The sequence below is a fragment of the Entelurus aequoreus genome, linkage group LG01, assembly GCF_033978785.1.
Source record: "Entelurus aequoreus isolate RoL-2023_Sb linkage group LG01, RoL_Eaeq_v1.1, whole genome shotgun sequence".
NCBI classification, from domain to species: Eukaryota; Metazoa; Chordata; class Actinopteri; order Syngnathiformes; family Syngnathidae; genus Entelurus; species Entelurus aequoreus.
Window position 1 is genome coordinate 9,023,640 of NC_084731.1, and position 20,355 is coordinate 9,043,994.

Consider the following 20,355-nt stretch of genomic DNA (forward strand, 5'->3'; position numbering starts at 1 on the left):
CCTCTTGAAAATGAGAGTCGAGAACGCGAAATGGACATTCACAGTGACTTTTATCTCCACGACAATACATCGGCGAAGCTCTTTAGCTACGGAGCTAACGTGATAGCATCTGGCTCAAATGCAGATAGAAACAAAATAAATAAACCCCTGACTGGAAGGATAGACAGAAGATCAACAATACTATTAAACCATGGACATGTAACTACACGGTTAATAATTCTCAGCCTGGCAAAGCTTAACAATGCTGTTGCTAACGACGCTGAAGCTAACTTAGCAACTGGACCTCACAGAGCTATGATAAAAACATTAGCGCTCCACCAACGCCAGCCAGCCCTCATCTGCTCATCAACACCCGTGCTCACCTGCGTTCCAGCGATCGACGGCGCGACGAAGGACTTCACCCGATCACAGATGCGGTTGGCGGCTAGCGTTGGCTAGCGCGTCTGCTATCCAAGTAAGTCCTCCTTGTTGTGTTGCTACAGCCAGCCGCTCATACACCGATCCCACCTACAACTTTCTTCTTTGCAGTCTCCATTGTTCATTAAACAAATTGCAAAAGATTCACCAACACAGATGTCCAGAATACTGTGGAATTATGAAATGAAAACAGAGCTATTTTGTATTGGCTTCAATGGGCTACCGATACTCCTGTTTCACTGGCTACGTCACGCGCATACGTCATCATCCAAAGGCGTTTTCAACCGGAAGTTTAGCGGGAAATTTAAAATGTCACTTTATAAGTTAACCCGGCCGTATTGGCATGTGTTGCAATGTTAATATTTCATCATTGATATATAAACTATCAGACTGCGTGGTCGCTAGTAGTGGCTTTCAGTAGGCCTTTAACAATTTGCTCGTAAAATAATGTCAGGTTCAAACACTGATGACATCTATTAAACAGACAAGAAGCAAGGAATCATGCAGAGACAGAGTTAAATTTGGCTCAATGAGGAGAGACGTCTGGGGCTGCACACTCAGTTACAATCTACCACCACGCTCTAAGGTCCAGTCCCACGTGCTCCTCTATTTATTTGGGAGGTCCCTGGTTACATCACTGAGGCTGCTTCTGAAGGAAGGGGGGTAATTTCAGCAGCCCCATTTGGACACAATATATGATTATTCAGAAATGCAAATGTGCTGACACTCGTGATATCGCCCTGTCTCTGCTTTGTCTGCGTCACGGTACTCGATGTTCTGGACACAAACACCGATACGAGACGACTCGCAATCTTTGGATTGCAAGTTGTCCTTTTGCACAGATAGAAAAGTACAACTTCAGCACAATTGATGATAACTATAGCAACGGCCTTTAAGCATAAGAGTTGTGTGATAACTTACACTGCAAAAACTGAAATCTAAGTAAGATGAAATATCTCAAATAAGGGTGATATTTGCTTATTTTCTGTCAGATAAGATAATTATTTTCACTAAGCAGATTTTATGTTAGAGTGTTTTACTTGTTTTAAGTGTTTTAATGATCTCAGTAAGATATTACAGCTTGTTGCTGAGATTTGATGACCTATATTGAGTAAAACATATCAACTGTTGCAAAGCTGTGTCATCAACACTCACAAGTATAAAACTACTTTTTTAAAGTAATAAATTCTTACTTCAAGCATGAAAAAAAATAAATCATGATGCAGAGCGCATATCATTATGTCAAGATAATGGCACTAGCATTTACTTCATTTAAGAATATTTTTCAACATATTGAGCAAAAAGGTCTTTTTTTTCGACCAAGAAAAGTGCACTTGTTATTAGTGAGAATATACTTATTTTAAGGTATTTTTTTGGGTTCATTGAGGTTAGCTAATTTTACTTGTTTTGGAAAGTCTTGACAAGCCACATTTGCTTGTTCCATTGGCAGATAATTTTGCTTAGTTTAAATAAAATACCCCTCTTTTTTTTTTTCTTTTCTTGTTTTTGAACACTGACTTTTTGCAGTGTACACACAATTATTCTAAAAAGCAAGCAGAATCATTGTTACTGTAAATCACCAGAGAGTTAACAATTTGCTCATAAAACAATGGTGTAGTCCGGGGGTCGGCAACCCGCATGCGGCTCTTTAGCGCCGCCCTAGTGGCTCTATGGAGATTTTTCAAAAATGTATGAAAAATGGAAAAAGATGAGCGGAAACAATTTTTTTTTGTGTTAATATGGTTTCTGTAGGAGGACAAACATGACACAAACCTCCCTCATTGTTATAAAGCACACTGTTTATATTAAATGGTAAATGGGTTGTACTTGTATAGCGCTTTTCTACCTTTTTAAGGAACTCAAAGCGCTTTGACACTATTTCCACATTCACCCATTCACACACACATTCATACACTGATGGTGGGAGCTGACATGTATTAAACATGCTTCACTGATTCGAGTATTTGGCGAGCGCCGTTTTGTCCTACTAATTTTGGCGGTCCTTGAACTCACCGTAGTTTGTTTACATGTATAACTTTCTCCGACTTTCTAGGAAATGTTTTATGCCACTTTTTCTGTCTCATTTTGTCCACCAAACTTTTAACGCTGTGCGTGAATGCACAAAGGTGAGTTTTGTTGATGTTATTGACTTGTGTGGAGTGCTAATCAGACATATTTGGTCACTGCATGACTGCAAGCTAATCGATGCTAACATGCTATTTAGGCTAGCTGTATGTACATATTGCATCATTATGCTTCATTTGTAGCTATATTTGAGCTCATTTAGTTTCCTTTAAGTCCTCTTAATTAAATGTATATCTCATGACACACTATCTGTATGTAATATGGCTTTTAATTTTTTGCGGCTCCAGACAGATTTGTTTTTGTATTTTTGGTCCAATGGGTGAGGGCCGACATCCGGGCAACTGAGCTACATACGGGTTCTTCGAGCCATAGCAACCAGACTGGCGTTGAAAACAAACCGTTGCCATTACTCTTTAACCTGTCGACCTACGCTGGTTAAACCCGTCATTCTGCTTCCAAAATGCCGAAAAACTGTTGTTTTTGGTTGTGCTAACCACAACTGGAAACAGGGAAAAGAAAGGTTGTATTTTGTTCTGCCAAAGCGTGATAAAAGCCCACAGAGACGAGACAAATGGCTCGCAGCTTTACACCGGGAAAACGAGGACGGTTCTCACTGGAGTCCCCCAAAGTCCCGGGTCGTGTGTTCGGATCACTTCGTTTCTGGTAAATATAAGGAACAAAAATCCACCTTCTTAACCACAACTTGGCTATACCGTCCGTGCTAACGTTGTACTTGTTGAATTTGTACCTTATAACGTTCAACAGCTGAAGTTGTACAAAAATAACATGCGGTATATACTATATAGTCTATAGCCTAGCTAGCTATTTTCGAAAACCGGACAACGAGAGGATACCAAAGGCAGCGTTAAGATGGACACCACCGGGAAAACGTAAGCCAGGGCGGCCAAAGAACACCTGGCAAAGAACAGTTGAAGGGGAGCTGAAAGAGATGAAGCTTACATGGGGCGAGGCACAGAGACGAGCACAGCAGCCTCGTCGAAGCCTTATTTCCCATCCGGGAAGAAGAGGATTAAGTTAAGTAAGTAATATACTATATAGTCTATAGCCTAGCTAGCTATTTTCGAAAACCGGGTTCGTTTAAATTTGCACTTAACAGTTGGGTTTTTAAAAACCAATAAACCCTATAATTTTCATGTTGCCATTCAATACATGTAGCCCTCAAATATCTCAATATTTTATACACTAACACTTGATCTTGTTGTTGATAACTTCCGCGTCTCTTTCTTAGTAGCGCGCAGGCTACGCTAACTAGCAAGCTAAGCTAAGCCTGAGAAGCTTTAAAGTTCACTGAGACGAGTCTGACGCAAATAATACATTTTCGTTTTTTCACACGATATGAGAATAAGTAGAAATGCGTAAATGAAGGATTTAACGCCGACTTCCAAGCCACAACACTCGTTAAATGCTTTTTCTGTCAATGCTGTGTTCGCTGTGAGCTGGTTTGTTTTCAACAAATTCCCGGTTGCTAGGGGATTGGTGGGCGGAAGTGACGTAGGTCCGCCCTCACCCATATGGCTCTTTCAACATTTTGGGTTGCCGACCCCTGGTCTAGTCACTTCAGGTAGCTGAGGGTTTTAAATGTTTAGGGCCCAGGGTTGTTGGACGGATCCTGTTTTGCTCGCTTGAATCTGCAAATCAAACCAAAAACCAAATTCAATTGAGATTTCATTGGAATAACTTCAATATTTACTTCTTTGTGTTCTTTTTGTAAGCTTTATTGTGATTCAAACTAGTTCTAATAACATTTTACTGCCTTCATCTGTAGCATTTCAACAAAAGACGGTGCTATCAATAGAGTAAAAAGATGGCTTCACACCTTTTGGGTAAAGGGGGCTGCGCAGGCGAGGCAAATTCTCTCCGCAGTAGCAGGGCTGTTGAGAGAAAAACAGCCCGTTAGGCCGACCTCTTTGCGTGCTGCTGCAATAGCATGTTTGATGGCGAAGAACACTGAGCTGCCCAAGAAGAGGACGGGTTCCCCGATACCCTAAAGAGAAAACAAAAGAGTAATGACACTGCAGAGTTGACCTAAAAAAACAGTTACTCGCCCACCACGACTTCTGACCTTGGAAGAGTAGACGGCATGGGGATTGTAGGAGTCCGAGAGGAGATAGACATTGAAGCTGAGGGGCATGTCGCAAACAGCGGGTATTTTATACTGTGATGGACCTCGGGTGTACAGAAGCCCAGAAGGAGAAAACTTCAACTCCTCCAGCGTGTACAGACCCAAACCCTGCGTGAAGGCACCTTCAATCTGCTCCAGGCAATTGATGACCCCAAAAAAAAAAATATTATTACTTTTTAATTTCTCTCTGTTGACAATAATTCCTTCAGGTCTCTGGCAGACTCACCTGGCCGACGTCCACCGACGGGTTCAAACTCTGGCCAATGTCCACTACAATGTCTGTCCTCACCGTCTACAAGATCCACAAAGCAACACCTAAAAATGTCTGCCACGCAGCAACTGATTGGAGATGTGCCAAGCTTTAACGTACCATGTAGTCACCGGTGAGGCAGTCTAGCTCCACCTCACTACAGCAGACCCCGAATGTGAAATAAGGGTAGGGGCGGCCCTCCATCTTGTCCCAGTCCATGTGAGAGTCTGCACCCCTAAGGGGAATGCAGCAAGCAGTATGTTCATAAGAAGTCTTAGTGTTATCATAATTCTTGTATGAAATGGGAATATAATTTGTTGCGTTTGACCAGATGTTCCTCCAAGTGGGATGTAAAACGCTGGTCAGTCCCAAGTTCCTTAATGACATATAAACTGAACTCAAAAGGTACCACCAAGCATAGAATAGGTATTTTGTAATTTATTGTCAAATATTTGAGAATAGAGACCAGCCTCGAACAACACATCCAAATGCGTAGCCCAAGTTGATCTGGCATTCCAAAGGAAAAAGCAACTCTTTTCACACAAAGAAAGCCCCCATCTCAAACATGATTATGAATAAAGAAATAGCTCTTAAACATATGCATTATCCACAAATTCTACCAGAACTGTCAAAAATTACAAGTTAACTCATGTGATTAATCACAAAAAAATATCGCATTGATCATTAGGGTTGCAAAATTCCGGGAATATTCAAAGTTGGAAACTTTCCATGGGAATTAACGGGAATTAATGGGAATAAACACATACTTGCCAACCCTCCCGAATTTTCCGGGAGACTCCCGAATTTCAGTGCCTCTCCCGAAAATCTCCCGGGACAACCATTCTCCCTACTTTCTCCCGATTTCTCCCGATTTCCAGCTGGACTTAAGGCACGACCCCTCCAGGTCCGTGCGGACCTGAGTGAGGACAGCCTGTCGTCACGTCCGCTTGGCCAACCAAAAAGTAACCACAGAACACTATACCGTATAGTGCTCTGTGGTCACTTTTTGGTTGGCCAACGGTTTACGTTGTATTGCGCACCCCGACGGCAAGTGTGGGAGTCGGTTCTGAAGTATGAAGTAAAGAGACGTAACTTTGTCACCTCGCCTGGTTATTGACTCCAACCCAGAATATTACACTGCCCATACCTATGCTCCTTCAAAGGCTGTGCTACTGGCTGCAAAGCATTGCACTTTCAAATACAACAATGAGTAGAGGGGAGTGTTATGTGTGTACATGTGTAAATAAATGAACACTGAAATTCAAGTATTTATTTTATTTATATGTATATATATATATATATATAAGAAATACTTGAATTTCAGTGAATTCTAGCTATAAATATACTCCTGCCCCCTTAACCCCTCCTACCCCCCTGTTAACCCCCCCTCAATCTCCCGAATTTGGAGGTCTCAAGGTTGGCAAGTATGAATAAACATTGAATGCAACATGCTAGATCTTGCAGCATGATTATTAGCTTAAACAACCTGATTTAATGCAAATTCAGTTGAATTTCAACCCTGCACGGTGCATTCCTCCATCACATGTGCAGTGCATTCTTCCATCACATGCACAGATAATTGCCAGCATGCTACACACTACAGGCCATACTAGTATTTGAGCCCAAGGACTTCATCCAGTCAGGTAAGTGTTGATGATATTACTGGGGTGAATATATTTGTACCTCTGGAAGCACTGGTCTGAGGTAGGACATCTGACACAATGTTCAAGTCTCACCTGTGGTATCCAGTGGCAGATAAACTGATCTTCTCCATAATGGCTTCAGAGACCTGCGAATAAAGTAATGTACTAAATAACTTGTGTGTGTGACATAGCTGCAATTAAATGTATCATCCCTTCGCACCCAATTCTCCCATGTTCCTTTGGGGTTCTTCAGTCGGACTGGCACCAGTCGCTGATAGAGAGTCTGGCAAGCATTCTAAAAACATGACAGTAATATTTTGCAGTGTACCTGCACTTTAAATGACAGGGGAACAAATAGCAGGAAAAAGGATGTATACCTTTACGGCAATGCCGTTGGCGTCTGTGCCATAGGAGGCGGCGGAGGGGAAGGTGTTAGGAACAGTGCTGGTGTTGGTTTCACTGATGTAGACCTTTGAGGGGGGGATGTGAAGCTCACGACTGGCCACCTGTCCGCATACGAGATTTTGATGCTCTGAAATATCAGACGGATGTCAGCCATCACATGCGCACCTGTTGCATTTTAGTGTGGACTCCTTGACCCATCTCTGTCCCAGCATGAGTCACCAGAACCGAGCCATCTACATAGATGTTCACCAGAGCGGCGCCCTAGACAAACAAACTTATTTCACCTCATTTTGTAAGCCAGAAAGGAGCTACACAAACAACCTACTTGGTTCATGAAGCCTTCTGCAAAGCCGATGCCATATTTAATCGGGGTAATGGCTATTCCTCTCTTCTTCCAGCGGTTCTGCTGGTTAAACTTGTCTACAGCATCGCAGCGGCCATTATAGTCAGACTTGACTTTACATTCGTCCCAGCAGCGCAGTAAGTTCTCTGGGCTGAACTCCATCTTGTAGTGGGTGAGTGATGGTCCTCTGTACATATTGATCTCTTGAATCTGATCAATCATTCGTTATTCAGACATTTCGTATAAAATACAAATAATTGGATTGTACTTTAGATTTGACCTTATCCACAGGAAACTGTAGCGCCATTCCCACATCATGTATCATGTTCTCCACAATACAAGCACCTTGAGGCACCCCGAAGCCTCTGAAGGCTGTGTTGGAGGGCAGGTTGGTTCTGCAGGCGGCAGCTCGGCCACGCAGATTTGGAATGTTGTAGGAGTTGTCCAGGTGAAGCAGTATCTTCTCTGCTACCTGCAAGATCAATATCATTTGGGTCTTGGGTATTTGAAGAAGAAGCAGTCATATGGTCAACTAAAACATGTTTCCACCAAGTTCAGTATAGGTCACCACTTGATGTGCATATCAGGGTTGCCTGCCAAATCAAACCCTGATATAGCTTTGTTTCTATCGCAGGGTTTGTAGGTGAGACATTCAGATCAACTACAAAACCCAAAACGTTGGCACGTTATGTAAATGGTAAATAAAAACAGAATACAATGATTTGCAAATCCTTCTCAACCTATATTCAATTGAATAGACCGCAAAGACAAGTCGAACCTCGGATTCAGGAGGAACAGTGTGGTTTTCGTCCTGGTCGTGGAACTGTGGACCAGCTCTATACTCTCGGCAGGGTCCTTGAGGGTGCATGGGAGTTTGCCCAACCAGTCTACATGTGTTTTGTGGACTTTTGAGAAGGCATTCGACCGTGTCCCTCTGGAAGTCCTGTGGGGAGTGCTCAGAGAGTATGGGGTATCGGACTGTCTGATTGTGGCGGTCCGCTCCCTGTATGATCAGTGCCAGAGTTTGGTCCGCATTGCCGGCAGTAAGTCGGACACGTTTCCAGTGAGGGTTGGACTCCGCCAAGGCTGCCCTTTGTCACAGATTCTGTTCATAACATTTATGGACAGAATTTCTAGGCGCAGTCAAGGCGTTGGGGGGATCTGGTTTGGTGGCTGCAGGATTGGGTCTCTGCTTTTTGCAGATGATGTGGTCCTGATGGCTTCATCTGGCCAGGATCTTCAGCTCTCACTGGATCGGTTCGCAGCTGAGTGTGAAGCGACTGGGATGAGAATCAGCACCTTCAAGTCCGAGTCCATGGTTCTCGCCCGGAAAAGGGTGGAGTGCCATCTCCGGGTTGCGGAGGAGACCCTGCCCCAAGTGGAGGAGTTCAAGTACCTCGGAGTCTTGTTCACGAGTGAGGGAAGAGTGGATCGTGAGATTGACAGGCGGATCGGTGCGGCGTCTTCAGTAATGCGGACGCTGTATCGATCCGTTGTGGTGAAGAAGGAGCTGAGCCGGAAGGCAAAGCTCTCAATTTACCGGTCGATCTACGTTCCCATCCTCACCTATGGTCATGAGCTTTGGGTTATGACCGAAAGGACAAGATCACGGGTACAAGCGGCCGAAATGAGTTTCCTCCGCCGGGTGGCGGGGCTCTCCCTTAGAGATAGGGTGAGAAGCTCTGCCATCCGGGGGGAGCTCAAAGTAAAGCCGCTGCTCCTCCACATCAAGAGGAGCCAGATGAGGTGGTTCGGGCATCTGGTCAGGGTGCCACCCGAACGCCTCCCTAGGGAGGTGTTTAGGGCACGTCCGACCGGTAGGAGGCCACGGGGAAGACCCAGGACACGTTGGGAAGACTATGTCTCCCGGCTGGCCTGGGAACGCCTCGGGATCCCCCGGGAAGAGCTGGACGAAGTGGCTGGGGAGAGGTCTGGGTTTCCCTGCTTAGGCTGCTTCCCCCGCGACCCGACCTCGGATAAGCGGAAGAAGATGGATGGATGGATGGCAAAGACAAGATATTTAATGTTCGAACTGCTACACTTATTATCATTTGGAATTTGATGCCTGCAACATGTTTCAAAAAAGCTGGCACAAGTGGCAAAAAAAGACTGAGAACGTTGAGGAATGCTCATCAAACACTTATTTGGAACATCCCACAGGTGAACAGGCTAATTGGGAACAGGTGGGTGCCATGATTGGGTATAAAAGCAGCTTCCATGAAATGCTCAGTCATTCACAAACAAGTATGGGGCGAGGGTCACCACTTTGTGAACAAATGCGTGAGCAAATTGTCGAACAGTTTAAGAACAACATTTCTCAACGAGTTATTGCAAGGAATTTAGGGATTTCACCATCTACGCTCTGTATCATCAAAAGGTTCAGAGAATCTGCCATTGATAATATTGAGAATCAATTTCCTACCCTAAACTGGACAAACTTAAGAAGAGCCTCGGAACATTTCTTATGAGATGTTTCATCATCCAAGCAGGCTTCATCAGTTCATGCTCAAAAGACTAGTTAGGACAGCTCTAGACTAAAACAACCAGAACCTGACAATCTGTTGCGATCAATTGATTGCTCTGAGAACTGGACTGCTTGGTGGAAAAATAAGACTAGGAAAGAGTGAACCTATGTCACGCACAAAGACTGATTCATCGACTGCATTGCCAGCATTGGTGTAGATCTGGAAATCTGCCGCCAGGATCCTTCCATCTTTCTGGAAGCCAACCTAAAAACAAACACAGTTGTTGTTTACTGAAGAGTCTGCTGATTTGTACAAATGTGTCCAATACCTTGTATTTACCCAGCACAGGATGACGTCCGCCAGTGATCAGCATGTCCTCACCTCGTTCCAGAACACAGCGGACTGGACAGTTGTTCCTAAAACAAAGCAACAAAAAAATCAGACTGTCTATTGAAGTGATGAAGAACATCAGTAAGGTTTTTGGGAACACTTACTTCCACGCAGCCAGAGACGTGATACAAGCAAGTATGTTGGTTTTTACGACCTTCCCTCCAAATGCCCCGCCCAATCTTTTGACGTGACAGATCACTCGGTTGGACGGGATGGCCAACGTTTCAGCAACGGCTATCTAGAGGCAGAACATATGGCAGCACACCTGATGTCACAAGGGAGGAAACACATAACGGATGGTCTTGAAGTACCTGAAGTGCTGTTGGCCACTGAGAAGACGCATAAACGTTCAACTCCCTTTCCTCTCCCACTGGTACGACCAACATGCTCTGGGTCTCCATGTAGAAATGTTCCTGGCCGCCTATACGAATCTCTCCTGGAGAAAATATCCAAAGGTTTTCAAATAGAATAGAGCACGTGGTCCTCAGATCAGTATCGGACTAGCCCGAGCTGGGCATAGAAATCTTTCTGAGGCAATTTTCAAAAATGGACACTCTTGTTTTAAAAAAAATACTCTGACATCACAAAATTGGGCGCCTGCAGAAAGAAAAATGAAGGAACAAACTTCACTCCTAAAATTTCTCAGTGAGGCCACTGAAAAGACTTTCCACACCAATGAGGATAATAAAGCAGTGTGCAATGGACAATACAGTTTGTTGTTTGTTACCATTAATTGATTAACGTGGACCCCGACTTAAACAAGTTGAAAAACTTAATCGGGTGTTACCATTTAGTGGTGAATTGTACGGAATATGTACTGTACTGTGCAATCTACTAATAAAAGTTTCAATCAATCAATTCAATCAATCAATGTTGTTGTTGACGTTGTCACTCGTGTTTTTCTGGACGGAAACGTGGGGAAAACACGAAAAGTACGGTAACATTTCTCCCTAAACATGTCAAATCAGACCTTGCTTTTAATGGCAGTACTTCTGTGATTCGGGGGCATTTAAAGCAACAGAACAAATACCCAGAACTCCTTGCAGCACTAACTCTTCCGGGACGCTACAATAAATAGTTGGACAATATCGGAATATCGGGTATCGGCAAAAAAGCCATTATCGGACATCTCTACAAACAACACAACAGCATTAGATTACTGTAAGGGCTGGAATAGAGCCGGTTAACTCCACAGAGTTGAAAGGGTATTCACCTTCGTGAACCAGATCGACACCCTTGAAGGCCTCTGTCACATTTCCTCTCTCAATCTTCCTTCGTGGCTCATAGAAGGATGACTGCTTAATGGCGTCCTGTTACAGTGAGAGTAAGACCACTTATCACGAACCCGACAACGATGTACAACCCGATAGGTGTATTTTCTTCACCTCGATAGTAAAAATGGGGTCTGGCAAGTCTTCATAGCTGATATTCACTGCTGACGCACCTCTTTTGGCATGAACTCTGGAGTCCGCCAAGACAGCACACACTATGTGACCGATGCATGACACCTGGACACACGGAACTAGCACATGCACATCTTCCGCTGCGTCTACTGACAGTTACATCCAAGATGAACAAATGACTGACCTGTGTCCCAGCAAGCACGTCTTCATCATAACCACAAAGGATGCGGGTTTTCTTCCCAGGAATATCTTTGGCCGTGATGACGTCAATGACACCGGGAAGTAGTAGGGCATTGCTCACATCCACGCTTCTGTTAAAAAATAAATAAAAACATGAGCCATGCAGAGCATGTTGAATGTGTTAATGTCCACAATCATTTTTCCTCACATGATCTTGGCATGTGCTTTTGAGCTGGTGACCAGAGCCAGGAAATGTTCGCCATCAATTGTCGGGAGATCATCGCAGTAAACTGCCTCTCCAGTGGCCTGGCTGATGGCGGATCGATGCATGACGGGTCGGCCCACTGGGTCATGTTCGCTCTGGCCCTCAGAGACATTCTGAAGAAGATGCAGCCAGGTTTATTTGACAACTGTGTGCATTTGAAGGAGGAAATGGTGACCTATACTGACATGGAACTCCTGTTGGCTCCGCTGGATCTCTCTGGGCAGTGGCTCAATCTTCTCCGTGACTTCCTCTTCAATCACGTTCTTCAAAAGACAATCATTTACCATGCCAGTGAAAGTTCTCATTCATCCAAAGGGCATGGTACTCTCAAGGCATCATTCTGAGAATTGACCACAAGTGGACTGTTCAGATATTCTTAGAAGACGTTTCTCCTCAGCTAGCAGACTTCATCAGTCCATACTCACAGACTTTAGTTAGACAGCTCTAGTTTGAGTTCATAGTGCAGGATCCAAATGATTTAAAGCAGGGCTATTCAACTGGCTGCCAAATCTAGCCCGGGAATGAGACCATACCAGTTCAGTTCAAAACATTTTTGCTACAAATTCCTAAAAACACTAGAGTGCTCCTGTTGTATGAAGAACTTGGACCAATTGTATGCACAGATACTTGCACTGACATTTTGAAGCTTGCTAGCAAACATAGAACACTGTGTTCCAACGTTATGATTTACATAACTGAGGTGTTCCTCAAAGCAACCCTTTAAAGGGGAACTGCACTTTTTTTGGAATTTTGTCCACAATCATTATGACGGCGGATGGATTTTTTTTTTTTAATGCATTCTAACTTGCAAACAAACGTAAATAAAAGTCCACTAACAGTGAAGACAATGGGAGGTCCTCTATTGCGCCCATATAATCCAATAAACAACCATTCAAAAACTGCCAACAATACTCAATTTGCTATTCGTGACTTGAATATTGACCAAGTATTAGCATACTTGCCAACCCTCCCGATTTTCCCGGGAGACTCCCAAATTTCAGTGCCCCTCCCGAAAATCTCCCGGGGCAACAATTCTCCCGAATTTCACCCGATTTTCACCCGGACAACAATATTAAGGGCGTGCCGTGATGGCACTGCCTTTGGCGTCCTCTACAACCTGTCGATGCGTCCGTGACTGCAAGACATACTTGATCAACAGCCATACAGGTCACACTGAGGGTGGCCGTATAAACAACTTTAACACTGTTACAAATATGCGCCACACTGTGAACCCACGTCAAACAAGAATGACAAACACATTTCGGGAGAACATCCGCACCGTAACACAACATAAACACAACAGAACAAATACCCAGAACCCCTTGCATCCCTAACTCTTCCGGGCTACAATATACACCCCAGCTACACCCCAACCCCCACACACACACCTCAAACCCCCCAATCTTCCGAATTCGAAGGTCTCAAGGTTGTCAAGTATGAGTATTAGTGATATTGTTATTATAAGCGCTAACACAGACAAACTATTTATAGCGACGCCGTGATCACTACCGCGTGTCCCTATGTTTACACCATCGAGTGGTCTGCTGCTTTCTCACTTCCTTGCCCCCTGAAAGTTAATTGTCTATCATGAATCATGCATCTCACCTGGACAGAAGAAGTTTGAGGACGCATTCTGACAAGTTGACAAAGACGCTTTGTCCCCCAAGGCCTCCCACCCTGTTTCTTCGTGAGGATTATGGTCATTCTTCATCTAAATGGGAATATTCTGTATGTACATGCCAGCAGTCAGCATCCTAATGACAACAGACCTTGCACAGTAAGTGATGTTTTATTATGTTTGTTGGCTCTCATCATTAAGTATATGATTGATTGATTGATTGAAGTCAGCATTGATTGATTGAAGTCTGCATTGAGTAATAATCAGTGATGAAGAAAAATAAAAAGCAAATGTTGTTTTTTAAAGGCCTACTGAAAGCCACTACTACCGACCACGCAGTCTGATAGTTTATATATCAATGATGAAATCTTAACATTGCAACACATGCCAATACGGCCGGGTTAACTTATGACGTGCCATTTTAAATTTCCTGCGAAACTTCCGGTTGAAAACGTCTATGTATGATGACGTATGCGCGTGACGTCAATCGTTGAAACGGAAGTATTGGTACCCCATTGAATCCAATACAAAAAGCTCTGTTTTCATCGCAAAATTCCACAGTATTCTGGACATCTGTGTTGGTGAATCTTTTGCAATTTGTTTAATGAACAATGAAGACTGCAAAGAAGAAAGTTGTAGGTGGGATCGGTGTATTACCGGCTGGCTGTAGCAACACAACCAGGAGGACTTTGACTTGGATAGCAGATGCGCTAGCCGACACTAGCCGACACTAGCCGCCGACCGCACGGATGATCGGGTGAAGTCCTTCGTCCTTCCGTCGATCGCTGGAACGCAGGTGAGCACGGGTGTTGATGAGCAGATGAGGGCTGGCTGGCGTAGGTGGAGAGCTAATGTTTTTATAATAGCTCTGTGAGGTCCCGTTGCTAAGTTAGCTTCAATGGCGTCGTTAGCAACAGCATTGTTAAGCTTCGCCAAGCTGGAAATTATTAACCGTGTAGTTACATGTCCATGGTTTAATAGTATTGTTGATTTTCTGTCTATCCTTCCAGTCAGGGATTTATTTATTTTGTTTCTATCTGCATTTGAGCCCGATGCTATCACGTTAGCTCCGTAGCTAAAGAGCTTTGCCGATGTATTGTCGTGGAGATAAAAGTCACTGTGAATGTCTATTTCGCGTTCTCGACTCTCATTTTCAAGAGGATATAGTATCCGAGGTGGTTTAAAATACAAATCCGTGATCCACAATAAAAAAAGGAGAAAGTGTGGAATCCAATGAACCCTTGTACCTAAATTACGGTCAGAGCGAAAAAAGATACGTCCTGCACTGCACTCTAGTCCTTCACTCTCACGTTCCTCATCCACGAATCTTTCATCCTTGCTCAAATTAATGGGGTAATCATCGCTTTCTCGGTCCGAATCTCTCTCGCTGCATTGTAAACAATGGGGAAATGTGAGGAGTCCTTCCCCCGGTGACGTCACGCTACTTCCGGTATAGGCAAGGCTTTTTTTTATTAGTGACCAAAAGTTGCGACCTTTATCGTCGTTGTTCTCTACTAAATCCTTTCAGCAAAAATATGGCAATATCGCAAAATATTTTCACTCGTATACAAAAACATTCTAACTTGGATAGTTTCCCTGGCTTGGAGACTCTCGGCGAAGACACAACAAACTTCTTTCTTGTCTCTCATGGACACACACCTGCTGTTGTTGACTTTGGACTTATCGGCTGCACGACATCAAGGCCGCGGAACAGAGACACACTGCAGGCTTACACACAAACATGCATCCACAAAAATATACGCCACACACACATACCTCACCCCCAATCCTACGCCCTCGACCCAAATCCCATAGGGGTAATGGAAGGATGGTCAGCGCCTGAGAGCTGCGGCCTGCCACCATGACTCCGCACTCCCTCCCCTCTGTTGCTAGATATCTCGAGATGTACGTTGTAATATGTATATGTGAGGTTCTTTCCCATTCCAGACTGGGCCCCCTTAGGAGCCCAGTCTAGATTGTATTTTTTTACTCATCCTTCCCCAGCGTTGACCTTTTTCCCATCTTTTACGGGGCGCCTTGTGGCGACCCATCAGCATTCCTGTTCTGTAACCCTGTACACTGTTTGTTTGTCTAATCTTGAACGGGTTTGTGCTGAAAACATAGTTTCGTTGTAGTGAAGTGAAGTGAAGTGAATTACATTTATATAGCGCTTTTTCTCCAGTGACTCAAAGCGCTTTACATTGTGAAACCCAATATCTAAGTTACATTTAAACCAGTGTGGGTGGCACTGGGAGCAGGTGGGTAAAGTGTCTTGCCCAAGGACACGACGGCAGTGACTAGGATGGTGGAAGCGGGGATCGAACCTGCAACCCTCAAGTTGCTGGCACGGCCGCTCTACCAACCGAGCTATACCGCCCTTGATACGACTTTTACTTCCTCTAGATAGTCAAGTTTGACCGTCTTCTCGGCCTCCACCAGAGCCTGAGTAGACCCCCCGCGGCCGACATGACCCAGTACCTGAAGGTGACCCTGGATCCGCCCAACATCACCTGCAGGGACCCGCCCGAGACCTACTGCGCCCTGGAAAACCCGTACATGTTGTACTTGTGCAATGACAATAAAGACCTATCCTATCCAATCTTTATAGGCGGAATTGCGTGGCACCGGCTGCCATAGGCTCCATTGTAAGCAAACTTTAGATCGCATTTATTTAATATTTAAAATGTAAAAAAAAACCCGACCCAACCTCGGATAAGTGGAATAAGATGGATGGATGGATGGAAAAAACCAAAAACATCCATCGTTATTTCTCTCATAATGATTGTGAACGATAGGCAAAATTCCAAAAAAAGTGCAGTTCCCCTTTGAGTACTCTGCTTTTTGGCAGTGACAAATGTTTTTTGTGATGTGATTTATGTAACTAAGGTGATGCTGTAGCCTGCTTACTTCGGATGCAGTCAGTAAACAAGGGATGGTTTGCCCAGGGCGTAAATTTAGCCTCTGATCCAGTAGCTATCCATTCAATGCACTGAGAATACCAACGTTTCCACTATAAACCAGGTAGGCTGGACCATGCAGGAGGTGCTTACCATCTTTCTGAGGGTCTGAAGGATCTCTAGATTGAATTTGAAAAGGAAACTGAGAGTCAGAGAGCGACGGAACTCTGCTTTTCCTCCTGGAATCGAAGGTGGGAGGTCAAATTCTTTGATGAGGATGTCGTAAGCCTGGTTGAGGGTTTCATCATTCCACGGTCTGGATAAGATTTTGTTATGAATTAATGGTGAAAGGTCAACAATCACTAATCACTGCTTTGGATTCATTCTACATGGATTGCCAAAACTAACAGAAACAATAATAAGAATGCTCTAATCTTGTGGTATTATATAAAACATGGCTGACCGTGCAATGATGGCAGCACAGGTTTTGGTGGCGCTGGCCGTGGTTGCGCCTACACCTCCGTAGTAAATACTGATATCTTCTACTATTCTGGACCCTTTAGAGAACATCACTCGCATCCCAGTGGTCACAGTAGCAAACGCACTCTTCTTTCTTGGAGCCTGACGGAATGCTCGAACAAACTCTCCCTGCAGTACAAACATGACATGGCACCATATATTTATTGATTTTAATATGTTTATGTGTGTACTGTTTTTGTACTTTCAAAAGCAACATTTGCACCTTTCTGGAGAAAGGGATTAGCACAGAGACAACAATCTCCTCTGGCTTCAAGATGGTCTTCCCAAGGCTCACAAAGAAGTCCTGATTGAGTGGAACCTCCCGTTTTCCTTCTGGTGATGCAGAATAAACGTGTGGTCTGCTGAAGTGGTGAAAGTTCCTGTTTGTCAGTATCTTACCACTGTTGATGACGCTCACGCTGCAGTTACCGGCAGCAAAAACTGGGTTTAGGTCAGAGTTTGGATATGCACTCATAATGTTTCCTCCAAGAGTCTGTAAAATGAAAACATGTGACACACAATTCACAGCCTTTTTGACATAGAAATAGGGGTGTAACGGAACGTGTATTTGTATTGAACCGTTTCGGTACTGGGGTTTGGGTTCGGTTCGGAGGTGTACCGAACGAGTTTCCACACGAACATATTAAGTAGCCGCCTCCGCTTCCTTCTGCCTCTGTTTCTGTCAGTACTCTACACAGCACCCAGCATTGTCCCACCCACACTACCATCTGATTGGTTACAAACAGAGCGGTAACAGCCAATCAGCAGTGCATATTCAGAGCGCATGCAGGTAAGCATCAGGCTGCCGACTCTCCCCAAATGATAATAAACACCTCCCAGTCAACTACTAGTAACATCACTATGAGCCCGTTGACCTTCTAGAAATATAAAAGGCAGCTCAGCTCGCTCGCAGTCCTGGCTTGAGGTGAAGGCTAATTCACTTTTAGCGTAACGTTAGCTCATTTTGCGGTGTGTGTGTGTGCGTGTGTGTGTGTGTTACGGACAGCAAAGCCCTGTCTGTCTGTCATTTCACTTTACCTTTTTCTGTGTTGATTGAGCTGTGTTGAAGCAGCAAAAAATGACATTATGTTAAATGAAGAGTTTCTGTCTCTGATAGTTGATATAATAATGTAAGTGCATCATTAAGCCTACATGAAGTCCATGGTGTTCAGGGATGAATAGTCTCTCCTATTGCTATTGTACCATTTTTTCAGCTATAGTTACATTAATCATTAGTAATGCAGCAGCCTGGTTTGGAATGGCAGGGTCCCTGCTATCACATGTTGATACAAATATAACATTTACATAATAAATCAACTACAGGCTTCCCAAATGCTGTAATAAATTAAGCATGATGACTTGACTTGAAACTGTTTAATGTTGCACTTTTTATATGTAGAAGAAAAGTTTTGTCATTTTATTTAATCTGAGCAACAACTTGAGGCAGTTTAATGTTGATTAACGTGGGCAGAATTATTATAGTGTTCCCAATGTTAAAAGGATAAAGCCATTGTTTACAAATTTGGTAAATAAATAACCAAAAAATGTATATTTTGTTGTTTTCTTACTGTACCGAAAATGAACCGAACGGTGACCTCTAAACCGAGGTACACTACCGTTCAAAAGTTTGGGGTCACATTGGAATGTCCTTATTTTTGAAGGAAAAGCACTGTACTTTTCAATGAAGATAACTTTAAACTAGTCTTAACTTGAAAGAAATACACTCTATACATTGCTAATGTGGTAAATGACTATTCTAGCTGAAAATGTCTGGTTTTTGGTGCAATATCTACATAGGTGTATAGAGGCCCATTTCCAGAAACTATCACTCCAGTGTTCTAATGGTACAATGGGTTTGCTCATTGGCTCAGAAGGCTAATTGATGATTAGAAAACCCTTGTGCAATCATGTTCACACATCTGAAAACAGTTTAGCACGTTACAGAAGCTACAAAACTGACCTTCCTTTGAGCAGATTGAGTTTCTGGAGCATCACATTTGTGGGGTCAATTAAACGCTCAAAATGGCCAGAAAAAGAGAACTTTCATCTTAAACTCGACAGTCTATTCTTGTTCTTAGAAATGAAGGTTATTCCACAAAATTGTTTGGGTGACCCCAAACTTTTGAACGGTAGTGTATGTGCCGAACCGAAATTTTTGTGTACCGTTACACCCCTACATAGAATTATAAATGTATAATCACTTCATAATAATATTATACAATAACCTACGCGTTTGATTATCATATTTTTTTATGAACAAACTGATGGATAACTTCCTTTGAAAACCATAAGTCAAGGTGACAGGTAGATACTTACAACAAAATGTTTGGAATACACAATATTATAATAATTAGTGCAAAATCAAATCATATTAAAGGTTGAAAAAAAAAATGCCTTTAAGTAGTCTACTCACAGCAACATTGCGGATCTGCTGGCTTCCCAAATTCCCTAGCTGCTTGATGAGCGCTCTGAACAGCTCTGTCTTCTCCTCTGGAAACTGGCAGCAAAACTTATTCAAAATAGCCCGGGTCTCAGAGAGGGTGTAGCCCGCTCCCACCCAAACACCTACAGAGAACCAATAACTAGTGACATGGACCTTGATCAGATTATCAAAGCACAGCCTGATAGATTTTACCCACCATGTGGCGTCTCAGTCACCTCAAAGAGATCCAATACTCGGATGGAAGATATCACCAATGGATGCGTAACGCCCTTGAATTTCATATCCGGACCTTTGACACCAAGCACAAGGATCAGCAAATTGCACCATGCATCCTGTTTTTTTTCTCATCAGAATTGAATTCTCAAATGACATATTCATTTGGACCTAAATTAGTATTCCCCATGATCAGTGGAGCCTTTGGGTTGCTGGTCTTGAGCTGGACCAGCTCCTCTAGCAGAACAGGGGACTTCCAGGTCATTCTCTCCCCACGAAATGTGAGTGTCTGCGGCCTGTCAGTTTCCGCCATCAGCTGGGGGTAAGAACACAGACGGGTTAGACTGTCTGAGGGCGCAAAGTGAGTGGTCCAGCTCTGTATACAACAAGTGGGTTTACAATCAGTTCCGGAGGAAATATCAGGTCTTGTGTCGCGTCCAGTGGCAGAAAGTCCAACTTGTCAAACAGCAATGGAGTTTCCTGGGAAGCAGAGACAATGTAAGGCAATCATATACGAATATAAACTAGAAATGTGTGGTCACTAGGCGACGATACAGTCAGGACGAGGGATCAGGGTTGTCCCAATACCAATATTGTAGTACCAATGTATACCAAAACTTTGATGCTTTTCAAAATAAAGGGGACAACAAAAACACTTCATTATTGGTTTTATTTG

The 20,355-nt window shown here is 43.6% G+C and overlaps 1 protein-coding gene across 1 annotated transcript in view; it reads right to left on the minus strand.

Annotated features, from left to right (window-relative positions):
- Positions 1-866: 866 nt before the first annotated feature.
- LOC133647970 (aldehyde oxidase 1-like) overlaps positions 867-20,355 on the minus strand; it is a 45,707-nt gene continuing 26,218 nt past the window's right edge. Inside the window, exons 8-35 of the mRNA XM_062043734.1 lie at positions 20,079-20,159; positions 19,851-19,995; positions 19,663-19,755; positions 19,437-19,588; positions 17,423-17,516; positions 17,247-17,356; positions 16,968-17,152; positions 16,658-16,820; positions 12,175-12,252; positions 11,933-12,102; positions 11,729-11,855; positions 11,527-11,649; positions 11,355-11,451; positions 10,453-10,577; positions 10,246-10,379; positions 10,080-10,167; positions 9,929-10,015; positions 7,567-7,758; positions 7,269-7,496; positions 7,109-7,204; positions 6,916-7,044; positions 6,759-6,833; positions 6,632-6,684; positions 5,016-5,130; positions 4,872-4,937; positions 4,586-4,774; positions 4,340-4,507; positions 867-4,151 (exon numbers count right to left, since the gene is read on the minus strand). Of these exons, the coding sequence (XP_061899718.1) occupies positions 4,098-4,151; positions 4,340-4,507; positions 4,586-4,774; positions 4,872-4,937; positions 5,016-5,130; positions 6,632-6,684; positions 6,759-6,833; positions 6,916-7,044; positions 7,109-7,204; positions 7,269-7,496; positions 7,567-7,758; positions 9,929-10,015; positions 10,080-10,167; positions 10,246-10,379; positions 10,453-10,577; positions 11,355-11,451; positions 11,527-11,649; positions 11,729-11,855; positions 11,933-12,102; positions 12,175-12,252; positions 16,658-16,820; positions 16,968-17,152; positions 17,247-17,356; positions 17,423-17,516; positions 19,437-19,588; positions 19,663-19,755; positions 19,851-19,995; positions 20,079-20,159 (3,417 nt within the window). The 3' untranslated portion in view covers positions 867-4,097. The remainder of the gene's footprint in view (positions 4,152-4,339; positions 4,508-4,585; positions 4,775-4,871; positions 4,938-5,015; positions 5,131-6,631; positions 6,685-6,758; positions 6,834-6,915; positions 7,045-7,108; positions 7,205-7,268; positions 7,497-7,566; positions 7,759-9,928; positions 10,016-10,079; positions 10,168-10,245; positions 10,380-10,452; positions 10,578-11,354; positions 11,452-11,526; positions 11,650-11,728; positions 11,856-11,932; positions 12,103-12,174; positions 12,253-16,657; positions 16,821-16,967; positions 17,153-17,246; positions 17,357-17,422; positions 17,517-19,436; positions 19,589-19,662; positions 19,756-19,850; positions 19,996-20,078; positions 20,160-20,355) is intronic.